We start from the raw sequence: 23,205 nt of genomic DNA, 5'->3' as shown, positions 1-23,205 counted from the left end.
TCTGCAATTCATGAGCAGAGATTATTGGTGAAATGTGACTTTGCTGCCATGAAACTGTAACACAGGTCTCAGTAATGACTGTCATTACATCTAAAATCATGAAACATGTCACACTGTTATGATGTGATATAAAAGCATTTCTCTGACTGATGTGATGTCATGTTTGTCTCTTCCTGTGACTGACCTTCTGCTCCTGAGCTGATGTTTGACAGCTTCATCACCAGATCATTCCTGTTGATCTTCTTTAAAACGCTCTTCATCACCTTTACAGCTCCAGCAAATTCATATTTCTGCACCATCAGATCCACAATTTCCTCCCTCTCTGCCCTCGACAGCCGGCTCTCTTTGATGGGTTCAATGTCACCCACCTTTTCATTCTTCAGGAGCCACTTGAAGATCTTAAATTCATCATCTGCCAAATCGTCCAGAAGGTTGATGAGGTCCACCTCCGTCATCTTGGTTCTCTGGTAAAATCAGAGAACATTGAAGGACAGTTATACAACAGTTATGTTTCTGTCTGTTGGTGTTTCTACTGTTCTGGAGCTCTCTATCATGTCACAGTCTTCCTCGGCAGATGGAGTTTGCACATTTGTCATGGAAACGTAGATGTTCAAATATTTTACAGGCTTATAAATTAATAAAAGTGATACAATAGTTGACAAAATAATTTCCATGACAGGTCCGGTTAGTCCAGTTAGGTTCCATCAAGTGTCTTTTCACACTCGCATCACTTGTCCGTATTCAGGTAACATAAAATAGAAGAACTCTGGGGGACTTTTACAAATATACTTAGGTAAATCCCCATTTTATTCATGTTCACTCCTGTGTTGGACTGAACCCTTTTATTTAAAAGCTTAGTGTTTATAAATCAAGAAATAAAAGTGTGCCAGCGTTATTTTGAAGTTATTTATTTATTCATTCACTCATTTTGTTCAAGATGTGAAGACAAATAGACAATTAAATAAAGTCCAAACCATGTCCTTCTGCTGTATTTAAATGGATACAGTAGTAACTGCTTATAGTAAGCAAAATTCACAGCTCTCTTCGCCTGTTCTGCCACCAGGAAAAGAAGGAACTTGTTGCTGGCAAAAGTCAGAACCTGCTGCTTCAAAAATGCTCACAATGCGTTTGAAACAGCTGTACTGTATTTTGAAACAGTCAATAAGATTCAGTAACTCTATATTCATGTAGGGTAATAAATATACAAATGTCAGTGAGATGGTATTCTGCATGAGAAATAAAGAAAAAAAGAAAAGGTTATGATATTATAGTGATATTTGACACGGACAGACGTGATCACTAATTATGTATTATATCCTTCTCCAGTTTCTTTATCTCCAACTGCAACTTAATTTTTAACTTCATTGACACTTGTTAATGGACATTTTATAAAAGAGAAAATGTGTCAAAGAGTATGGTAATGTTGGTAAGCTGGTTCACTTAAGTTGCCGACACCGTAATTTTAATTATACATCTGATATTATCTAGCCTAGTGATAATATAACCACACTGATATGAAAGGCAATACTACTGAATGCTCATTTATTAACAAAGAAAGATAAAACCATTAACAGGAACAAGCACTGCTCTTCATTTTGCCCACCCAGATTTATCAAGCCAGATGCAGGGATTGAACCATCAACCTACTAGTAATAAGTTTACTTGTCTAACCTTTAGGCCATCACTACCTGCCTACAGGAACGCATTTAATCTGTCATCAACTTTGTGTCAAGTCATCTCCTTCACCCTGTTAATTGCAGCAGTTAATTGCAGGAAAACCCCTTCATATTCTTCATATAGTTTCATCAGCAGGTTTGTTCGGCTGCAGAGAAGAACACCGCTCTAGTTTTCTCTTCTATTTGTGACATAGTATCATCTTTTCTACAATCGACTGTTCTGGGCTGCTTATGTACTTGCACACACCGCAAGCTTATTCCAGTCTGGCTAGACTTAGCGTTGACTAGAGGCAGCTAAGCTGCGTTAGTGGAACGGCTTGAACCTCAAGAGAAAGTTGACGTTAATTCTAGCCAGGCTTTTTCAAGTAAGCGCAGCTTTCTTTAGCTGCGTTGATGGAACACCCCTCTGGTGTCTTTATGTGTTTGTTTTGATTCATGGAAACTGCTGTGAAAGTATTTGACTGAGAGTGCTTTTGTCTTCAAAATTTAAAGGTTATTGGTTGTAAGATTGTAAGGTTGTTATTCTCGTCTTTAAATAGATGTTGGCTCTCTGATTGCTGGTGTGTTTTTGAAGGAGGCAGAAGAGGAAGTGATTGGCTCAGGGGTACCACAAATACACAAGCCAATCACCAACAAGGAGTCAGTGCAGCTGCAGACCCCAATGTTTCAAAGTTTGAGAGATTATGTTCTATGTTCTAGCAGCAGTTACATTAACTGCAGAGGTTTGCAGGTGCACGTATGAGTTTGTGAAGTCTGGTTTGAAAACCGTTCACCTGGCCTTCCATTCTACTCTGCTACACAAAGGACACAAAGGACAATAATATTAATGTTTTTTAATTTATCTCTAAAATGATTTGTAGTATAAAGCTTCATAAACTGGTTAAAGGGGCGGTTCACCCAACATTTAAAAAAAATGTTTTGGTGTTTTGAGTGCCACCAACCAAGTGCTATTCAGCTCCATTGTATTGGAGTGACCGCAGATATCAAAGTTAGGTAAATCCCACCGAAACGATTTGGATGGACAGATAGCACTCTGGGTAAAGTGTAAAAACAATGTTTTTTAATTTTGATATTTCCGAAGTACACGTCATTCATTATTATGGGAGTCGTAGTTTGGTAATATCAATATCAAATTAATGATTGATCAAATGATGACGTGTGTGTGAAAGGAGTCGTTCATAGTGACAAAGCTTCAATCAACACAAAATTATTAAACCTTCCAGGTATTCGCTGTGTGACAAAAATCAAAACTCTAAGTCCTTCATTCCTTCTGCTATCAGGTTGCTAAATGCCAACAGTAGTCATTTCAAATGAATGCCTCATTCATTTAAACTTGTGTGAACCATTAAGGGTGTTTTTTTATCTTTGTTTGCTTGTCATCAGGCTCCTTGTGTTAAGCCTGCATTTACGGGGTAACCTGAGGGTTCCAGAGTGTGTTGCTCAGTGCTTCATTCCTTGAAACTTATGTGAATTATTTTAGTTTTGTTTGGTTTTCGCCTGGTTCCTCGTGTAAGTCTGCATGTATGAGGTGACTCAAGGCTGCCAGAGTGTGTTTGCTGCTTGTTTTGTTGTATCCATGTGCTGATCTGTTGTCTCTGATGTGTTACTGCCTGCTGTTGTGTGTGGACTGGGTAAACTGTAGAACTGAATTGCCGTTCTGGGATAAATAAAGTCGTCTGAGTCAAAAGAATCAGATTGTTGTCAGTTAAGAGACTTCAGTGAAGCTTTGATTCAATCCACCCTTTCTAGAGGTTTTATCTTCTGTTTCTGTTAATTATTAAATTATAATTAACTAAAAATCTGGTATTAATCTGGTGTTTTGTTGCTAATAACAAAAACTTTAGAGAGGAAACTTTATACATGCAGGCTGGATGCTGCTGTTTAATGTCAACTTCTAAGACTATTTACCTACCTTTCCTCTTTGGAGATTCCTCTGTAGATTTTTTCTTCTTGGACCTGGAACATAACCAGAGAAAAGACTGTTGTTTATGTTGAAACTACTTGAGAGAGTAGTCGCTGATCAACTCTCTGCCTACCTATCAAACAACAATCTTTTTGATAAATTCCAATCCGGCTTTTAGTCCCGTCATTCAGCTGAAACTGCCCTGACCAGAGTAGTCAATGATCTATTTATAACTCTTGATTCTGACTTAACATCATTGCTGCTGCTTCTTGACTTGAGTGCAGCTTTTGACACTGTGGACCACAGCATACTTCTAGACCGCTTAGAGAAGCATATTGGTATCCAGGGGACAGCGCTTTCATGGTTTCAATCATATTTATCAAATAGAATGCAACGTGTATTCTACAGCAATACAATCTCTGTATTTTCTGAAGTAAAGTTTGGTGTACCCCAGGGATCAGTCCTTGGCCCTATGCTTTTAGCTATTTACATGCTTCCCCTTGGTGACATCATTTGTAAATATGGTATTAATTTTCATTGTTATGCTGATGATATGCAGCTATATGTACTTGTAAAGCCAAATGACCTTTCCCAGCTCCTAAATTTACAGGCATGTCTATAAGAAATAAAAAAATGGATGGATATGAACTTTTTGCTGTTAAATGCTGATAAAACAGAGTTATTAGTTGTTAGACCAGCAAAACATGAGCATCAGCATGAGAACCTGAGTGTCAATATCAAGGACTGTATTATCTCTGAAAGCTCGACCGTCAAAAACCTTGGAGTGATTTTTGATTCTTGTCTCACATTCCGTTCTCATATCAAGGCTATTACCAAGACAGCATTCTTCCATCTTAGTAATATTGCCAAAATCAGACCTATTCTATCACTGCGTGATGCTGAAACTTTAATCCATGCATTTGTATCTTCCAGACTTGATTATTGTAATGTCCTTTTTTCTGGTCTTCCTGGTTGTTCTACGAGAAGCCTGCAGCTTGTTCAGAATTCTGCCGCTAGAATCTTGACAAAATCCAGAAAATTTGACCATATCACACCTATTCTGGCCTCTCTTCACTGGTTACCGGTGCAAGCTAGAGCTGATTTTAAGGTTCTTCTTTAACTTATAAGGCCTTGCATGGACTTGCACCACCTTACCTATCAGAACTAAATACCCCATATACACCAGCACGCCCTCTGCGCTCTCTCAATGCTGGTCTCCTGGTCGTTCCTTCATTTAACAAAAAATCAGCTGGCTTCAGAGCATTTTCCTACCGTGCCCCATATCTCTGGAATGGCCTTCCATTACATGTTAAAGAAGCATGTTCAGTAGAAATCTTTAAATCAAGACTGAAAACCTACCTTTATTCACTACATTACAGCCTCCCCTTAAGCTTAGCCAGGCCAATCACCTTTTAACATCTATTTAACATTGATGTTTTTAATATGGTTGTTCCACTTTTAATTGTTATTATTGTTAATTGATTGCTGTATGTTGTTCTTTTTAACTGTAAAATGTGTTGGGACCATGCCGCATGGTGATTCTGCACTTTAAATAAAATTAAATTGAATTGAATTGAATTGAAATTTAATAACCCAACAGTCACTTTTAAACAGAGACCTTTTAGAAATGATGAACATTTTAACAAAATCTCCACATGGCAGGAGACGGGGAGGAGCTATCCAGGTATCTGACAATTCAGAAACAAATTCTTTACAAAATCATTTCAAAGAAAAATCCTCATTTAAACCATTAGATGTAAGATTTTGCAAAAAAAAACAAAAAAACAATCCACTTCTGTCTAGTGCAACAGTCTGTACCTCTTCCCTCCACGTTTGGGCATATTAACCACCTGTATGCCCATAAATCTGAGATGGCTAACATCATGCTTACGTTCATTAAAATGCAGAGCAACACTGACACTTTTCACATAAACAGACACAGAGATAACCATCAGTTTAACCATCAGATAATCTGTGATGTTTGAGAAACCGTCATCATTTATAACAAACCTTTTTCTAAAATGTATTTCAGGAATCCTAAAACACTCTTTCAAACATCTGGATGAAAACATTTAATCCACTGAATGATATAAAAGATTTTTAACCATTTTCCCAAATTTCAACTCAGTTTCCTTCTTAAATACAACCTCTCAGAATTCTGTAACATTGTCTGAAGGCTGCATAACAAATCCAGAAGTGGATCTTTGATTCATTATTAGAGCAATAATATCTTGTAGATTGTAGATTGTAACTGAGGTCTAAACTCTGACATGAGGTGAAGTGCTGCTGCAGCAAAGTGAAAGATTTACCTGTTAGATTCAGATTCACAACACATTTCCACACTTGTGTCCCCTCTTGGTCTTTGACCATCAAAGTCACTTTCTCTTGGTTTATGGGGAGGAAAACCTCAAATGTTGGTAAGAAAATTGGTCCACACTCTATGTCAACTTGTGCATGCTGAAAACCAGAAACAAAGTGTCAAAAAAATGTATCAAGTACTTTAGTAATTGTCAGTATAATCATTAAGCTTGTAACCATTAGAAGTGTTTTAGAACTGACTCACCTCAGGCTGTATTTTGAAGGCCTCATCACAGTGAACACTGTAACTTTGACCAATGATGAGATAATAGTCAGAGGGGACCCTGATGTACTCAGCTTCTCCTTGTTGGGCTTTAACCTTCAGTGATAAGACATTTTCATTATGGTGTTTACGCTCAGATAGACAATGACTTCTCTGCATTATTCATATTCTGTTCTTGTACATGCTGGACATCTATAGATGCATCTGGACGAGTTGTAGGTGGAAGTAAACAAGCCTCCATCACTGTAATGTTTGTAAAGGATTTCCCTTTTTATCTGTCCAGGAGATCCTGTAGAAGCAGTTCTTTGTTGAAAATATAGATAAAGTTATATGTTGTTAATTATTTAAATTTCTTGTAAAACATTATTCTAAGAAAATATCTTAGAATAACATGAAAAATATCTGTTAAAACAAGAAAAGTTTATAACAAAAAGCTGAGCAAATATTTTTTTTGTCATGGTGGCAGCAACACACTGCCATATGGAATACCTAGATATTTAATTTATATTAATTTAGTCCACTATTCAATATTCACACTGTGAATATTGACACTGTGAAAGACAATAATATACTCCAGAGATAACCCAGGAAAAAAACAAAAAACGAAAGAGCAATCTGAAGATTTCCAGTTCAGATTATTATTATTCTGAATTATTCTTACTACAGCTTGATAAGGTTTGATAACAGGTATAGAGGAGTGAGGTGTAGCTGACTGTTCAGCCTGTTGTGGAAACAGCTGTGGTTTAAAACATAAGTTCAGGCTGATGGTAAACACATACTGTATGACAGATAGTTTTACCTCGTCCAGAGAAATGTTGCTCGGCAGCAGAAATACATTGAGTATTTGATGATGTATGTCTGGAGGTCGGAGGAACAGCAGAACCTGGCCTCTATTTGGTAGTAAAATCCTGGAAATCTTGAAACGCCGGCGCCGGACATAAACTGTGAAAACACAGATTTCTTTTACTAACAACAATCTTATCATAATGTTAGTGCTCATTTTATTTCATTTCTAGGACACTCAGTCTGGTCACTGAAGAATAAAACAGTTTCTCAGATGGGTCAAATCATCCAACACAACTGTCAGTTTTAGTGGGTGGGAAGCCAGTGAGGGATTGTGACTACGTCCACACTAATACATTTTCATTTCAAAACAAAAACGATCTCCGTCCATACAAGCGTTTTAGCACTGTTTCAGAAATAATCTCCGTTCATACGCCTGAAACACATCACGACCATTCACAAACACTGGGCATACGCATGCCGGTGTAAACAGGAAGCAGATTGTCTACTCTGCGGTTGGTTGCTTAGTTGCAGACAGTACTATGGAGGAAGAACAGCAACGGCGAAAAATAAGACCAGAGATTTCTTTGCTTGAACCATCAACGATGTGGAACTGTTACTGAAAGTAACACATGAGAAGGTTGTTGTTTGTTTTCTTCCAGGAAAGGGTGACGTGACAGGAGAAGGATACGTTGTGATGATAAGACCTAATCAGGAAGCGAACGTGGGTGTCTGAGTCATCATTTTCAAAAGTCTCTGTTTCTGTCCGTCCACATAAATGTAGCAAAACATATGCGTTTTAAAACAAAAACATATCAGTGCGGATGTAGCCTGTGACTCCTTTCTGTTAGTCGGGGCTTCTATGAGGAGTAGGGTGGGGTCTAGAGGAGATAAATTGTTTAAACTCGCTATTAAGTATATTAAGTTGAGGAGAAGAGGAAAATATAAGAAATATAGATAAATAAATCCTGACGACATGTGGCCTCCTGAACTTTCCTCTTAGGACAAAATCACACATCACGAAACATCAGAATTTAACGGGCAGTCAGGCCTGAACTGAACAGGAGAAAATGACATATGGATTGTTCTGTCACAAGTCTAAACCTGGACAAATATTGTGGAGGAAAACCGATTCTTTTAATGTCTTTTAATCTCTGTTTCTGTCTTTCTTTTTAAGTATGATAATTTCTAGATAAGTTACACACTACTGCTTTAAGATGTCTTTTCTTTCTGAAATTAAACACAATTACAATCTAAACTGTGTGTCACAATACAAACGTTCACAGTGTCTGTACAAAGTTAAATGTGCTGTTCATGGTCCCAGATGATCTCAGAGCTTTTCTCTAGTGCCACCATCAGATGAAAGATTCCACTAATATACAATATATTATATATTATCATATTTCCCTGAAATTTACTGAACACATTCATGCTCCCCAGATGATGAACCCTTTTGGTTTTCCTCTAGCGCCACCCTCAGGACAAACTTTACATGTTTAGCTCCACTACTGGTACAACTCAAAAACAGATAAATAATAAGAGTGTTTGTTCATCTTGTGGCTGTAATGAACTCTGTAGCATGTAGGAGGCGCTAACAGGACTTATATCATTCTTTTAATAAAACTCAAAGCACAATAATCAGCTTACTCGACATGGTTTCACAGTGTGGCAGATGGAGCTGACTGACTGTCAGGACTCTGGATGTTGAACGGCGGCCCTTTAGATGTATTTTGTCACGTCACGATTGCACTTTGAACTGGTCTCAACACTCACAACCTTTATGTCGGTCAGGTGTAGCGCTATTCTGTCTGTCCTCCTCCCTGTAGGAAAAAACACAAACACAGCAGTTATCTGAACTGTCTTATGAAGAGGATTCAAATAATCAGACTCTATCTCTGGTGATTCCACACAACCACAAGCTGTTAATCATCATCCGGACTTTCCATTCTGGCCATGAGTTAATTTACACAAGTATGGTTATAGTCTGGACTTGTCCTGTGTCCCAAAGTTAGTTGAATTTATGATTAAAAAATGCAAAATGTTCCTGCTCACATTAAGGTAAATTACTGAACTGCTTTCAGTAGAAACAGTCTCTTATTTTAAGTCTGAGGGTCCAGCTTCATCACTGAAGTCTGGAGGATGATGTTTGGACACACAGGTGGATACTGGAGACTCTGATTTGTTCTCTTCCTCCACACAACCGCTCATCCTCTGGTTTCCAGTCAATGTGACATGTGAACCATCAGAATCAAAGAGCCTGGACACATTCACTCACCGGCCACTTTATTAGGTACATCTACACACTGGAGACACACACACATACAGAGTATAATAAACCCAGTCGTACTTCTCAACTTTGTAGCTTCTTAATGTTTCAATGATGTTGGATAATGTTTCAGTAACTGAATTACCTCTCTCTCACCATCACTGTGTACTCTTTGATGCTGAGATAACCTTAGCTAGAACTAAAAAGGAACTTAAAGTTCAAAAGAGACTTTTAGATGGTAAATTCTGATCTTATGAGATCATTCAAGCCACACAGTCATGACTGCTCTCTAAATGACATGGTAGAAAATCTCAGTGGTGTCTTCTGTGTTAAATACTGTTGCTCCACTAAAAGTCAAAAAAGTGGACCAACAGAATCTCCCCATGGTTAAAATATAATAATGTTAATGAGATCAAGAGAAACTGTCAAGCAGCTGAGAGAAAATGGAGGAAAACTAAGCTCACAGTTCACTGTGATATATACAAAGAAGCCATAACTGCCTATAACAAAGCTGTACACATGGCAAGACAGGAGTACTTCTCTAAAATCATTACAGAGAACGCTGGAAACTCTAGAGTACTGATCTCCACTATTGACCAGCTGCTCAACACTGCCTCCACCCCTCCACAGTCTTGACTAGCGAAGTGTGAGGAGCTCGCACTGTTATACAACAACAAAATAACCTTTATCAGAGTCGCTGGAGTAAACACAGATGACCTCAACAAACACTGTAATGTAACCATGGGAAGATTAACATGTATCACACTGAATGAGCTTTGCAAAACTGTCACCGAGTGTAACTCCTCCACCTCCTGCATTGATCCTGTACCTACTGCATTTTTAAGCAGGTGTTTAATAGTGTCTCAAGTCATGTACTGAACATTATAAATACATCTCTTAGAACAGGAATCTTCCCAGATGCCTTCAAAACAGCTATTGGAAAACCTTTATTAGAGAAACCAAACCTAGATAGTAATGTACTGACTAACTACAGGCCGATATCCAACCCTCCATTCATTAGTAAATTACTTGAAAAGATAGTTTCAGTCCAGACAAATAACCTGGAGGAGTTTCAGTCAGGCTCTAGAACAAACATCAAAACAACATCAGCGACCTCAGACTGAACTATGATGAGAATAAGGTGTCAGTTCTTATCCTCTTAGACCTAAGCACAGCATTTGATAAGATTGACCATGACATCCTAATCAATCATCTTGAAAGGTGGGTTGGTCTTTCTGACTGTGTGTTAAACTGGTTCAAAACAAACATCAAAGGGAGAAAGTTTTACGTCAGTCTTGGAGATCATGTGTCTGAGGAACATGACAGCTGCCTTGGTCCATGACATCATCAGAGAGCACCATGTATGTTTCCATGGTTACGCCAATGATACACAACTGTACATCTCTGCAGAACCAAATGATGCTGCAGCTATTAACTCCATCACCAACTGTCTATTAGCAATAAATAAATGGATGAGCAATAACTTCTTAAAGTTAAATGAGGATAAAACTGAAATCCTTCTGGTCTGTCCCAAAACAAAAAGAGAAATGCTATTTAATAATCTGGGGAAATTAACTCCCTGGATTAAATCAAATCAATTACGTCCCAAACTATGGAATGAACTACCGATAGAAATCAGGGAAGCAGCTCACTAGATACTTTCAAAAGAAAGCTTGAAACCCTCTCTTTACCCAAGCATTTAAATGGCTTTCCACTTGCTCTCTGCTGCACTTTTAAATGTTTTTTCTTTTTTTCTACACGCTTTTATGTTATTTTATGTCCTTGTCATGTCATTTTTGTTTTAAAGCCCTTTGTGTTGCATTTCTTGTATTAAAGGTGCTATACGAATAAAGTTATTTTTATTATTATTATTATTATAATTATTATTATTATTATTAATAATAATAATAATAATAATGATAATAATAATAATAGTTTACATGACTTTAACTACAACCATGTGTGTTTTCCAGCCATCACAAAGATAAACTTTGACTCTGGTTTAAATCCAACAAACAGACCTCAGATAAACATCTGTGTGGTTCTTAACTGTGACTTCTCTCTATTTTAACTGCAGCAGTGAGTCACATTACATCACTGTGAGGACGCAGAAACCAGGAAAAGAACAAAGGAAACAACGTTTGAAGACGTCAACACTGTGATTTTTTTCTGACACAGTTTAATCCACTTAACAATAAGTAAATTACAGTAAAATAATCAACAGATTGATCGATAATGACAGTAATCATTATTTGCAATAATATTAACACTCACCCTGCCTCAGACTGTTTCCTCCTTCCGCGCTGTTGACTTTAAAATGGAGTCTGACTGCATACTTTCACTTCCTACCTGTTTGCTCCTCCCTTCCTCTTCTTTACTGGAAGTCACGTGTGTGTGTATGTGTGTGTGTGTGTGTGTGTGTGTGTGTGTGTGTGTACAATATACTGTATACGATACTATCGGAAGAAAAAAAAAGCTGTACAGTCAAGGTCAAAGTGCCTTAAAGTCCTGCAGGTGATTTTTGCAGGATTTCTACACCTAATTTTCACCTAAATGTGCACATTAGTGCAGTTTAGTCTCACAATGTAAGACTGGTGAATTTAGACATCTGCCTTAAGTCTGACTACATGTTGGATTTAAGTCACAGTCAAAGTCTGTTTTTGAGAAATAAGCCCAGATCTCTGCTATGAAGCTGATCAGTTAAATGTGATAACTGACAGGAAATAAATAGAAATGAACTTTAAATGATCAGTCTGAGGACTGCCCACACGCCCATATATCAGGGAGGTAAAGCTCACAGGTGAAAGTACACAAGTCAGCTGATGTGTACAGATTTAGTTTTAAAGACAACAGAGCAGACCAGCTGGAGGAAAACCAGAAGACTGAGACAGGGTGAGTGTTAACAAAAATTTATTATTATTCTACTCTCAATGTCTCTTTCTCAATACAGAACACACTAACTTCGAACTCACCTTGTCAGCAGTTTGAGATATTAAACACACAAAAAAACACACAAATGCTTCCTGGATATTATATTTTACGCTGCTTCACTGCAGTAAAAACACGTTGCTCTCCTGTCAGTATAATGAGCTATCCTGGTGTTTTCCACAGCAGCAGGCCTTAGTTTAAACTTTCTGGAGACAAAACAAGTACGGACATGAAGCAAACATTTTTTATCCTGAAGTGCAGACAGTTCTCTGAATTCATCCAGATGAACCAGGATCTTTGAGTTAATTATACTGTATTACTGTAGTTTTTAATGCATTTTGATGTCACTGATTTGTTCCACCACTTTCACACATGTGCTGTAAATGTTATTTTTGTTTTAAATATCAAAATCTCAAATATCACACACACACAAACACATACACACACACAGCCTATATATAGCACCTTTTAAAAGGCTACAAAGTGCTTTGTATAGGAATAACAAAATTTAAAACAAATCAGAGCCATAATTCAATAACATCAGACAAATAAATTTACCGATAATATAACATCTAAAATAATGAGAAAAAAACAGTAAAAGGAACAATAAAACACATAAAACATACAAGTTGAACTGGAAGCACAAAACTTTCAGATAACTTTAATATAAGCCTTTTTAAAGATACGTTTTAAGTGATTTGAAAGAGGTCTCAAAGATGTTCTGCAGCCCCAAATCTTCAGGCAGGAATTTCGGAGCTGAGGTGCCCTGACTGCCAAAGCCACCTTTAGTCTTGAGTTGGGACTTAAAAACAGCCAGAAGAGACCTGCTTGAAGATCTGGAGCTCTGGCTCGTAGGGGAGCAGCAATTCAGCAATATAACTGAGCTAAACCCTGAAGTTCTTTAAATGTAATGTGTAAAATCTAAAACTGACTGGTAACCAGTGACGAGAGGCCAGAACAGGGCTGATATGATCATGTCTCTTGAATTTGTTAAAAACCGAGCAGCTGCGTTTTGTTCTGATATATGACTAACTATTATATATTCTAACTGAATATGAGACTGTTGCTGCACAGTTGCTGTGTTTGATGTGATTAGTGCAGTATAAGCACACAGTTTATTGCTGGACTGCAGGAGAATTAATGGTGGATACTTATCTCCTTTCCATTTTAAATTCTCTGTTCTCAAAATCAATCTTACTTTTCTTTGCAAACTTTGAAAACATCTTTCTGCTAGTATGAGGAGTAGGGTGACCCAGCATGCTTACATATTTTGAGTGCTGATGAAAAAATAAATATGAATAATGAAATTATTAAATGATTAAACTTTGACCTCAACCATGCTCTTTTGTAAATGTAAACAAAGTTTTGACCATGTAATTATAGATCAATGGGCCATGATATTGGCCTGCAAGATGCTATGGCCTTCAAGCTAACGGTTAAGAGCAGTTTTATACAATAACCTGGGGTTAGCTCCAAATCACATTTGATTGAATACATTTATGTATCTGCCAAGTCATCAAAAATATTTCATTGTTTTATAGGAATAGAAAAGAAGATATTTATATTTTTTGACATATATATGGCATATATGTCCAACCAGAGACTCCTAGGAGGCCTGCTTGGTCAGACAGAGAACAGTCAAGAAATCATCCAGAGAGTCATCAACAACCTGAAGGAGATGAGCACTGAGGATATCTCTCCCGACAGAAGCATCAACATCTTACACTGTCTGACGGAGATGAGCGACTGCTCAATACATCAGGAGATTCCTTAAGTCAGAAAACAGATCAAAGAAGGAACTCTCTGATATCCACTGTTCAGCTCTGGCCTACCTGCTGCAGATGTCAGAAAAGGTTCTGGATGAGTTGGACCTGAAGAAGTACAACACATCAGAGGAGAGACAAAGGAGACTGATCCCGGCTGTGAGGAACTACAGAAGGGCTCTGTGAGTCCAGATGTGATTATCATAATTTAACAGTAAATAAACGGTGGTGCCATTAGTATGGGTGCAGTATATTGTAAATTGGATTGCCAATGTATTTTTTTTTGCCAATTTTTTTAATTTTGCAGACTCTCTGGGTGTGGACTCACAGAGATTCAATGTCAAGTCCTGAGTTCATCTCTGCAGTCCAACCCTTCACATTTGAGAGAATTGGAGCTGAGTTATAACACTCATCTGAAAGATTCAGGAGTGAAGCTGCTGTCAGCTGGACTGGTGAGTCCACATTGTGGACTGGAGGCCCTGAGGTGCAGAATCTTATTCCCTTTCTTTGAAACTCTACATGAATGTCACCTGTGCTTTGGTAAAGTCATCTTTTCTCTGCAGGCTGACAGGCTGTCAGGTCACAGTTGAACCCTGTCCTTCATTGGCTCTTACTCCAATGTCCAACCCTTTCCATCTGAGAGAGCTGGATCTGAGTAAAAATTTCCTGCAGGATTTAGGATTGACCATACTGTATGATTTTCTAAAGAGTCCAAACTGCAGACTGGGGACTCTGAGGTAAGACTTCCTAACGCCTAATTGAATCATTCTAAATGTGTAGATAAATAAAAAGAACAAATAAGCATGAATTGGCTAATTTATTTGCCAGAAAGTTAGACATCTTAATTTCACAAGTGATCAAAAATCAACAACAGTGGAAATTATTTTGATGAAACTTACAGGTTATGACACTGCCTAGTTGCCTTATTATCTCTTCAGATTAAGATTCTGCAGTTTGTCAGAGATCAGCTGTGCTTCTCTGGTCTCGGCTCTGAATTACAACCCCTCCAATCTGAGAGAGCTGGAGCTGAGCTACAATGTTCTGCAGGTTTCAGGTGTGGAGCTGCTGTCTGTTGGACTGGAGAATCCAAACTGTGGACTCAAGATTCTGAGGTCAGGACATAACTTTACCTTGGTAACCCTTGGTATGATACACTAAATTGCATGCAGTTTCTAAAGAACAAGTGAGGAACAAATCAGGAGTTTTTTTTTAACTATGTTAAGCTTGGCTAAATAAGTAACAGTTATAGCAGACTCAGACTTAGATGATTTTTTTTTTTTATCCCAGAAGGGCAATTCAGTTACACAGCTTACCCAGTCCACCCACAAAAAACTCAAAGGCAAGCAGCAACATGTCAGAGATTATCACATGGGCACTAGGAACACAAGCAGCAAACACATTCTGGCACCCTTGGGTTGCCCCGTATATGCGGGCTTACACAAGGAATCAGGTGAAAAGCAAACAAAACAAAAATAATTCGCTTAAGTTTAATGGAATTAAGCATTCAGCAACACACTCCCTCAGGTCGCCCCAAAATGCAGGCTAACACAAGGAGTGAGGTGAAAAGCAAACAAAGATTTAAAAAAAAAACATCCGTTATGGTTCACGTAAATTTAAAAGAATGTGAGATTCATTCAAAATGACTACTGTCGGCATTGAGCATAGATAAGCTGAAGGAATGAAGGACTTAGAGGGGAGGTTTGTTTTCCTGAGGGGCGCATTATAACATCAGCCTGAGGACATTACAGTGAATTCACTGGACAAAACATGGTCAGATTGGCCAATAATTCCTTTTGCTTTCTTGGCCACACATCAGTTATTAGTTATCTCTGCCCTTTATGTTATGGTGATTAAATTTACATTTACTGGGAGCACCCTGGTTAGCTGAATGGTTACTGCATTTGCCATGTAACTGCAATGTCCCTGGTTTGATTCCAGCCAGGGACCTTTGTTGCATGTCATACTGTACCCACCTCTCTCTTTCCTTGTTTCCTGTCTGCCACTTCAGCGCCCAGTATCCAATAAAGGCAAAAAGTAGCCAAAAATCTTTAAAAAATAATAAATTTCCTGTTTCTTCTCTTCTATTTATTGGTAAGAAAGCAAATAAGCAAATTCCCCAAATGTATGGGTGTTTCTTAAATAGTGCATGTGTTGTGATTACAGACTTATCTGCTGCAGTTTGACAGAGAACAGCTATGTTTTTTTGGCCTCAGCTCTGAAGTCAAACCCTTCACATCTGAGAGAGCTGGAGCTATGGAAAAACAACCTGCAGGATTCAGGAGTGAAACTGCTGTCTGCTGGACTGGAGAGCCTGGAGACTCTGAGGTCAGGCAGTGTGTTTTGATAACTATAAAATTCTGAGTAGACTAAAATGTAAACTAATACCCAGCCCAAAAGCTCAGATGCAGGACATTTTAGAGCCCACAATGCATGAGAGCAAATAAATAAATGATAAAAATGAATTATTAAGTTGTAAAACATGACCACAACACCTTGAGTACTTTTCTATGCACTAACTAGCAAAATTCCAAACCCCATTTTGTATTTGATTACTGATATAAGGACTGTTTAAAGGTGTTTCATTTTTTTGTTGGACATGTGATGCTGATGTTAGTGGAGGTACTGCATTTTAGGTTGAGGTAGGCCTATGTTACCTGGTATAAAATGCTGCAAGTTTTGGTTTTATTTGTCCATCTGTCAGATTTTTGTCTCCACCCACCCCAATACAAAGAAGGGGACTGGAATTTCAATAAACATCACTGGAAACAATTTTTATAGAGACAGTTTCCTCACTACTTAGCTCACATTGTGCTAAGCTACACCTGGTTATCACTTTGCTGGTGGTCACCAAAATTGCAAAAACATTTTCAGGAAAAAGGGCCCTTTTATGTAAAAGCAGATTTTCTATTCAGGAATGCATTATTTTATCATTCATTGCTGTCCTCTTTATTCAGATTGAGATTCTGCAGTTTGTCAGAGATCAGCTGTGCTTCTCTGGCCTCAGCTCTGAAGTCCAACCCCTCCCATCTGAGAGAATTGGAACTGAGTGAAAACAACCTGCAGGTTCAGGGGTGAAGCTACTGTCTGCTGGACCAAAGTCCACACTGTAAACTGAAGAATCTGAGGTGGATTTTCTTTTTTTCCCTGTATGAGAAATGCAACTTGAGGAGCAGCATTATATTATTTTTTTAATCTTTCTGTAGGTTGAAATATTGTAAGGTCACAGATGAGGGATGTGCTTATTTGGCCTTGGCTTTGAAGTCAAACCCATCTCATCTGATAGAGCTCGATCGGGGATTCAACTACAGGCTGCAGGACTCTGGAGTGAGGCTGCTGTTTGCTGGACTGGAGAGTGCATACTGCAGATTGGAGACTCTGAGGTCAGCACTCAACACAGTTGAAGTTGTCATCTTTAAGATTTCAGTCTTGGTTAGCAATACTTGTAACATTACAGCAAACTCTGGGTGAGCAGCTACTTTGTCAGCAATCCAACAGAGGAGCAGCTGATGTGTCCATTTTTAGAGTAGCCAAACAAACTCAGGTTGTTTCAGTAAAGAAGTCAATAAACAATAATTACAAGTTTAATCTGATTTCAGCCTGCACACGGCACAAGTAATTAGTATAGCAAGACACAGAAAAAGGAGTTGGTTAGCTTGCTGAGGATTTATGGTGTGCATTCAAAGAAAAAACACGGACCATAAATTTTATCAGAAATCTGGGATGATTTAATGAAGATTACAAGGATTATAACTTTTATATTGAACCAAGTAATTACTGTGAGTAGGGTTGTGATCAAGTGTATAAGTGGACTAAGTGACTGTTGTGTTCACTTCTACAGGGTGACATAAACCTTGTTTAAAACTGAAAACCCCACAAAATGTGAGTATTGGTATGACATGATAACGGTTCTTACAGATCTGTTTTCCATTCCATCCAGCTTCGCTGATTGAGAGCTGACGGAATCTTAGACCATGTCTTTACAGGATGGATTTTTCAGTTGTCCACCTGGTATTTAAAAGATGGAACTGATATGCTTCTATTTTAACCAGTGCAGCTTTCTACATCGACTGCATTATGGCGGTTTCAGACCAAGAATGAAGAGCAGTACAAAGCAGATAACAAGTATGCTACAGACTACATCTGAATCTAAACAATCGCCAATCTCTGATATTTTCTAATATGCTTGAGATGTTTTACTGGTAGCATTGAAGAGTAGATTCACATCACTCCAGGAACTGAGAGATACTCTATTTTCAAAACTTGTCCTCCATTTTTCTCTACAGTAAAATTACCATAACTTCCTCCTCCAATCAATGACAGAATACCATTGGATGCTTGTTGAGAAGGTCAGCATATTTGTAATGCAAGGCAAGGCAAGTTTATTCGTATATCACATTTCAAGAACAACGCAATTCAAAGTGCTTTACATAGATCATAAAAGGCATCAAGACAGACTATAAAAGCAACACAAGGCAGTGTAAAAAGACATTTAAATACAATTAAAATCTGTTAAATTGGAATTAAAAAGAAGCTAAAATAGATGACCACACAGATGTACATTTTTAATCATAGCACTGATAAAAATGATTAATATATACAGTAGCATGTATTAGGTATATAAATCAATCAGTTGGATGCACAGTAAAAAGGATGTAGGCTTGTGGTCATGTGCAATATTGAAATAATACTTTTCTTTTAATGAATTACACAAGCTGAACTTGTTACATGAGATGTAATCAACCTGCCACAAATGATAAAATAAAGTTGGCTGCTGAAATACTTTTTGAAACAACAAAAACTTTTGATTTAAATGCACCTTAATTTTGGCCTAAAACTTCAGTTTTATTTTATTGGTGTTAATATATTTTTATTTATTTTATGGAGAAAAATCAATACACTGACATGAATTCCAGGTGTCCGCAGAGAAAATAATGCACCAATGGTAGTCCATGATGAACTTTGCGTCTTTTTAATCATATTATAAAGACTTTTTAGAATTGTATGTTATTGTGAAGCAAACTGTATTACTCTCAATTCTAAAAAATGCTATATATAAATATTTTAAATTGGGTGCAGTTAAGCTTTATCATTTGTTATCATTGTTTAAAGCAATAAAGAATTCCTTTGTTTCTTATTGTTGCCTTTTCCTCTTTTCTGACTAGTAATGCTCAATTTAGCTTAAATCTTATGAAACAATGATCTTTAAAGGAATAGTTCAACATTTTGGGAAATAATCTTTATCAGAACATTCTGCATCAGAATCATTCTTTTTGAGAGCCAGATGGAAACCAATTGCATGTCTGTGTGTTCAGTACAGAGCTGGAGTCAAAGAGTGATTAACTTAGGTAAACATAAAAACTGGAAGCAGAGGGAAACAGCTAGCCTGACCAAAGTTTTAAAATACACCTTTCAACACCTCTAAAGGGCACTGATTAACATCTAGTGTGTTTGTATACAAACATAAACGTAAAAACCAGTTTGTAGTTGGACAAGTTACAAATTTGAGTTGATTATGGTGCTAGATGAAAAATCAGAGGATCACCAAAGTCATCTGGATTCAACCTCTGGGGGAACAAAATTTCATAGCGATCCATCCAATACTTGTTGAGATGTTTCAGTCTGGACCAAGCGGCAACCTCCAAGGCTGAAAAATGAAGCCAATGAAGCTAGTGCCAAAAACCTGCATTCATTCTAATGGCCATCAGGGGGCGACTCCACTAGCTGTAAAAAGAAGTCTGATTGTACGGAAGTCTATGAAAATGACCCTACTTCTCTTAGCGCATGCTTTAGGGTGTGGCTACGTTCTGATTGACAAGTCGCTACCATGGTGACAACGTTGCTTACGTAATGTAACCATTGCATTTAGGCATAGCTGCTGCTATTTCACAGTGTGTTTGCAGTTCACTGAAGTCAATTGTAACATTGTGGTCGCCCAAACAGAGTGTTGTTCAGCGTTTGGTTGTAATAAAAGACCCATCAGTGAGTTGGACGATCAGTTTTTTCGGTGAGTACATTTTGTTTTAAAGGTTTTAGGCCTGTTTTTGCTGGGGAAAATTAGCATTAGCCTTTACTTGAAGAGTTTACCAACTTTTACGTAAACAGTGTCACGGCTCTTGTCAATCAGATGTAATTGTCTTTTTAATAGTGTTAACCATAGATTGTAAATGCACCATGCTAACCAAGCTAGCAGCTAGTGCTATGGTCAGCTCCACCCTCTCATCCCAATATGGTCATTTCTATGCTCTAAAAATCAAACATAGCGACAGTCAAATCCAAGATGGCGATGGTCAAATCGCTATACTCAAGGCTTCAAAACGGCAGTTTGGAAACCAATGGGTGATGTGACGGTGACCGCATCCATATTTTTTTTTACAGTCTATGGTTGAGTTGAAATGTATTGTGGTTGTGAACATAAAACGCGACGTATAAAAAGAAAGTTCATCAAGATGTTTTATTGATTGTTTTAACAGCAACATATACAGAACATTTATAAAAACAGGCGCAGTGAGGTGAAGAGTCAGATCAGTTTGACCTCACACCTTTAGATTTTAGTTAAAACAGACGACCAAAAGATGATTTCAAAGTTCACATCATTCAGTTTGACAGACATTTCAGGTTTTGGATGCTGCAACAAAATCAAACATCTTTAAGTTAAAGGAGCAGTTTCACATTTTAGGAAATCTCTCTATCTGAGAGTCAGATGTTCAGATTGATTCCGCTCTCATGTCTGTACAGTAAGTATGAAGCTGCCACCTACACCTCAAAGACTCACTGATATACACGTCATATCTCGTTTGTTTAAAGTGTAAAAGCGACTGGCCGTGGTGTTACAGTGAGTTATGTGTCGGACTATTTCATGGCTCTGAGGAGAGGTAAAGTCGAGAAACAGTCCAACAGTCTAACTCGCATTAAAATGCTAAATCGACATTTCCTACAGATTACACAGACAAGGTCTAACATGTTAGTTAGTGTCTCTGTGTGAAGAGCGTTTGTGCTTTTTGTTGTCTGTTCCTCTCACATCAACACAAACTGCTGAGTCTGTTTTCACTCATGAAGCAGCTGTTTGTGTTTTTTTTAATCTTTCTGAGTTTTGTTTTATCAGACGGGAGACGCTGAAACACATTTTAATATTTCTACAGTAAAATATTTCAGGGAGAGGTTTAAAATTTTTCAGCGGCTGCTGGTGTTTAATCGTTCTGCTTGTGTTTGAGATTTATCAGTTTTACTGTTTCCACCTGATCGTTACATTAAAACTGAAAAGAAAAAAAGGTTCAGGAGGTGATCAGGTTCAGTCTTACAGTGAGACTAACTCTGACTTTTGATTGAAATAAATCAGTTTCTCTGTACAGACCATCATACAGCGCCACCTACAGTCTCACTGAGTATCACAAAATCTGTGATACATGTGAACACAACTATAAACTATAAATAAATTAACAATAAAATCTTTTTTTACAGATTCATTTAAAATTTTACACCAAAATAACAAAACTGATATTTAATTTTTATATATCTATAAAACAATATAAATACAATCTTTACATATAAAGTGATTAATATTTCTTATATCAGAATCATGATAATCTAAGTTGATAAATAGTGATAATCAGTGATATCTGGAATTAAAACTTCTTATAATAATAATAATTTATATCAGAAACTGAAATGAAAGGCACCATGACAACATGATGGATCCGCCTCTTTGTGACATCACACATGACATCACTGTGGGGGCAATAATCAATGCAGAATAATTAAAATAAAGAGATAATATCTGTAATAAATCATGTTTATACAGGAGTTTGATCTTCTTTCTGTTGATCATATTTCTGATTGAGTTTCATGGCTCTTTGTTCATCAATAAAACACTCGTACTGAGTATTTACCTATAATTTTATAATTTATCTTTACATCATCAATCCTTCAGATTTCAGTCCTGGCTGATTTGGCAACACCTGCTGGTTATATTCAGCCAGTAAATATGATATAATCACACAACTTTGATAGAATAAGAATCTGTAGAAACACCAGAAATATTCAAATATCACAAGTAAGGCTGTAAATAAGTGTATGAATTATTATTTATGTATTTTTAAATTTTCTCAGCATTTTCAACATTACAGTTAGTATAGTGTGAGTATGAAGAATAAATGGGCTGTCCATTGCTATCCACTTATTTTCCACAGTCACATGTTGGTGCTTTTTATCAGGATGGACAAACTGCTGTAAAAATAAATAGTAAAAGCTGTTTATAATAACGTACAGTCCATGAGATAAATAAGAGTGTGACTCCTTTACTAACACAAGTTGTAGTAGTGAGCATATTTTAAACTTTTATTTTACAATTTACAAAGAAATGTAATTTGCAGCTGGAATTGTCATTATTTAATCTTTTCTGTTTGTGAGAGCGGATCTCTATCTCCACAACAAAAGTGAAGAAAGGAATTTACCAGAATTTTACCTGATCATTTACATTTTTACTAATATCTGAGGATTATATTTATTTACCTAAACCTGCATCAACTGATGTTTTGTCCACTAGTTTTCACAAGAAACAAGTAGTGAACTCAACTCTGACACATCATCATCTTTTAAGTTGACATGTTGAACTTGTTAGCAAACAGTTGCTTATTTCCACATCCAGCAGTTATCATTATTATTATTATCATGCATTTGGAGTCGTGTTTCTGTCCACCTGGTGAATGTAAGTCCAATATTCACTCTCTTTTAGCTCTGTTTTTACTCTCTACCAACTCCTGAGGGAAATATCTGGCTCTTTAGCTGCTTAATGCTCCACTATGTTCACCAGCTAGTCTACAACTAACTGTGTCTGTTTGTTTGGTGCTGGGCAGGTAGTGTACAGTGACTTTTTAGAGCTTTTTCTCTGAAAACAGCTGCCTGCTGCGGCCTAAAACGATGCTATGAGAGCGCTGAGAGTGAACAATGAGCTGAAACTCACCACAAAGCTCCGTAAAGCCGAGAAGAGCTGCAGAGTCACTGATAATTCTCTGTAGGTTCATCACTAACACATTGCACACTGACAGATCAGGCTGTGGAGTTATAAAGATATTGATTATAGCTGCTTTCATGTTTATTTTTATAGGAACAAATTCATACTCAGGATTGGTGCCACATTGCTGCTTTTAAGTTTACCTCAACACTTCTGCAGTATTGGCGTAATTTAGATTTATGTTGCTATGGTGATTTTAGAGACATGAAACTCCTTCAGAAGCTTGAAACAAAAGTTTGAACGGTGATCAACAATAAATGATCCTCAGAGAGACATGGCTCAAAGCACATGTCAG

The 23,205-nt window shown here is 37.4% G+C and overlaps 1 protein-coding gene across 2 annotated transcripts in view; it reads right to left on the bottom strand.

Moving 5' to 3' along the window:
- The window catches only part of LOC121888123, a 28,954-nt gene extending 17,390 nt beyond the window's left edge, over positions 1-11,564 (bottom strand). Inside the window, exons 1-7 of one of the 2 annotated variants that reach the window (XM_042399496.1) lie at positions 11,484-11,564; positions 8,591-8,763; positions 6,960-7,102; positions 6,143-6,256; positions 5,889-6,036; positions 3,589-3,632; positions 185-464 (exon numbers count right to left, since the gene is read on the bottom strand). In XM_042399496.1, the coding sequence (XP_042255430.1) occupies positions 185-464; positions 3,589-3,632; positions 5,889-6,036; positions 6,143-6,256; positions 6,960-7,102; positions 8,591-8,597 (736 nt within the window). In that variant the 5' untranslated portion in view covers positions 8,598-8,763; positions 11,484-11,564. Of the gene's footprint in view, positions 1-184; positions 465-3,588; positions 3,633-5,888; positions 6,037-6,142; positions 6,257-6,959; positions 7,103-8,590; positions 8,764-8,995; positions 9,199-11,483 lie in introns of those variants that run through there. The other variant, XM_042399497.1, reaches the window with a different exon arrangement.
- Positions 11,565-23,205: the final 11,641 nt, after the last annotated feature.

Source organism: Thunnus maccoyii, chromosome 21 (assembly GCF_910596095.1).
Source record: "Thunnus maccoyii chromosome 21, fThuMac1.1, whole genome shotgun sequence".
NCBI classification, from domain to species: domain Eukaryota; kingdom Metazoa; phylum Chordata; class Actinopteri; order Scombriformes; family Scombridae; genus Thunnus; species Thunnus maccoyii.
This window is presented reverse-complemented; position numbering and strand designations above follow the sequence as displayed.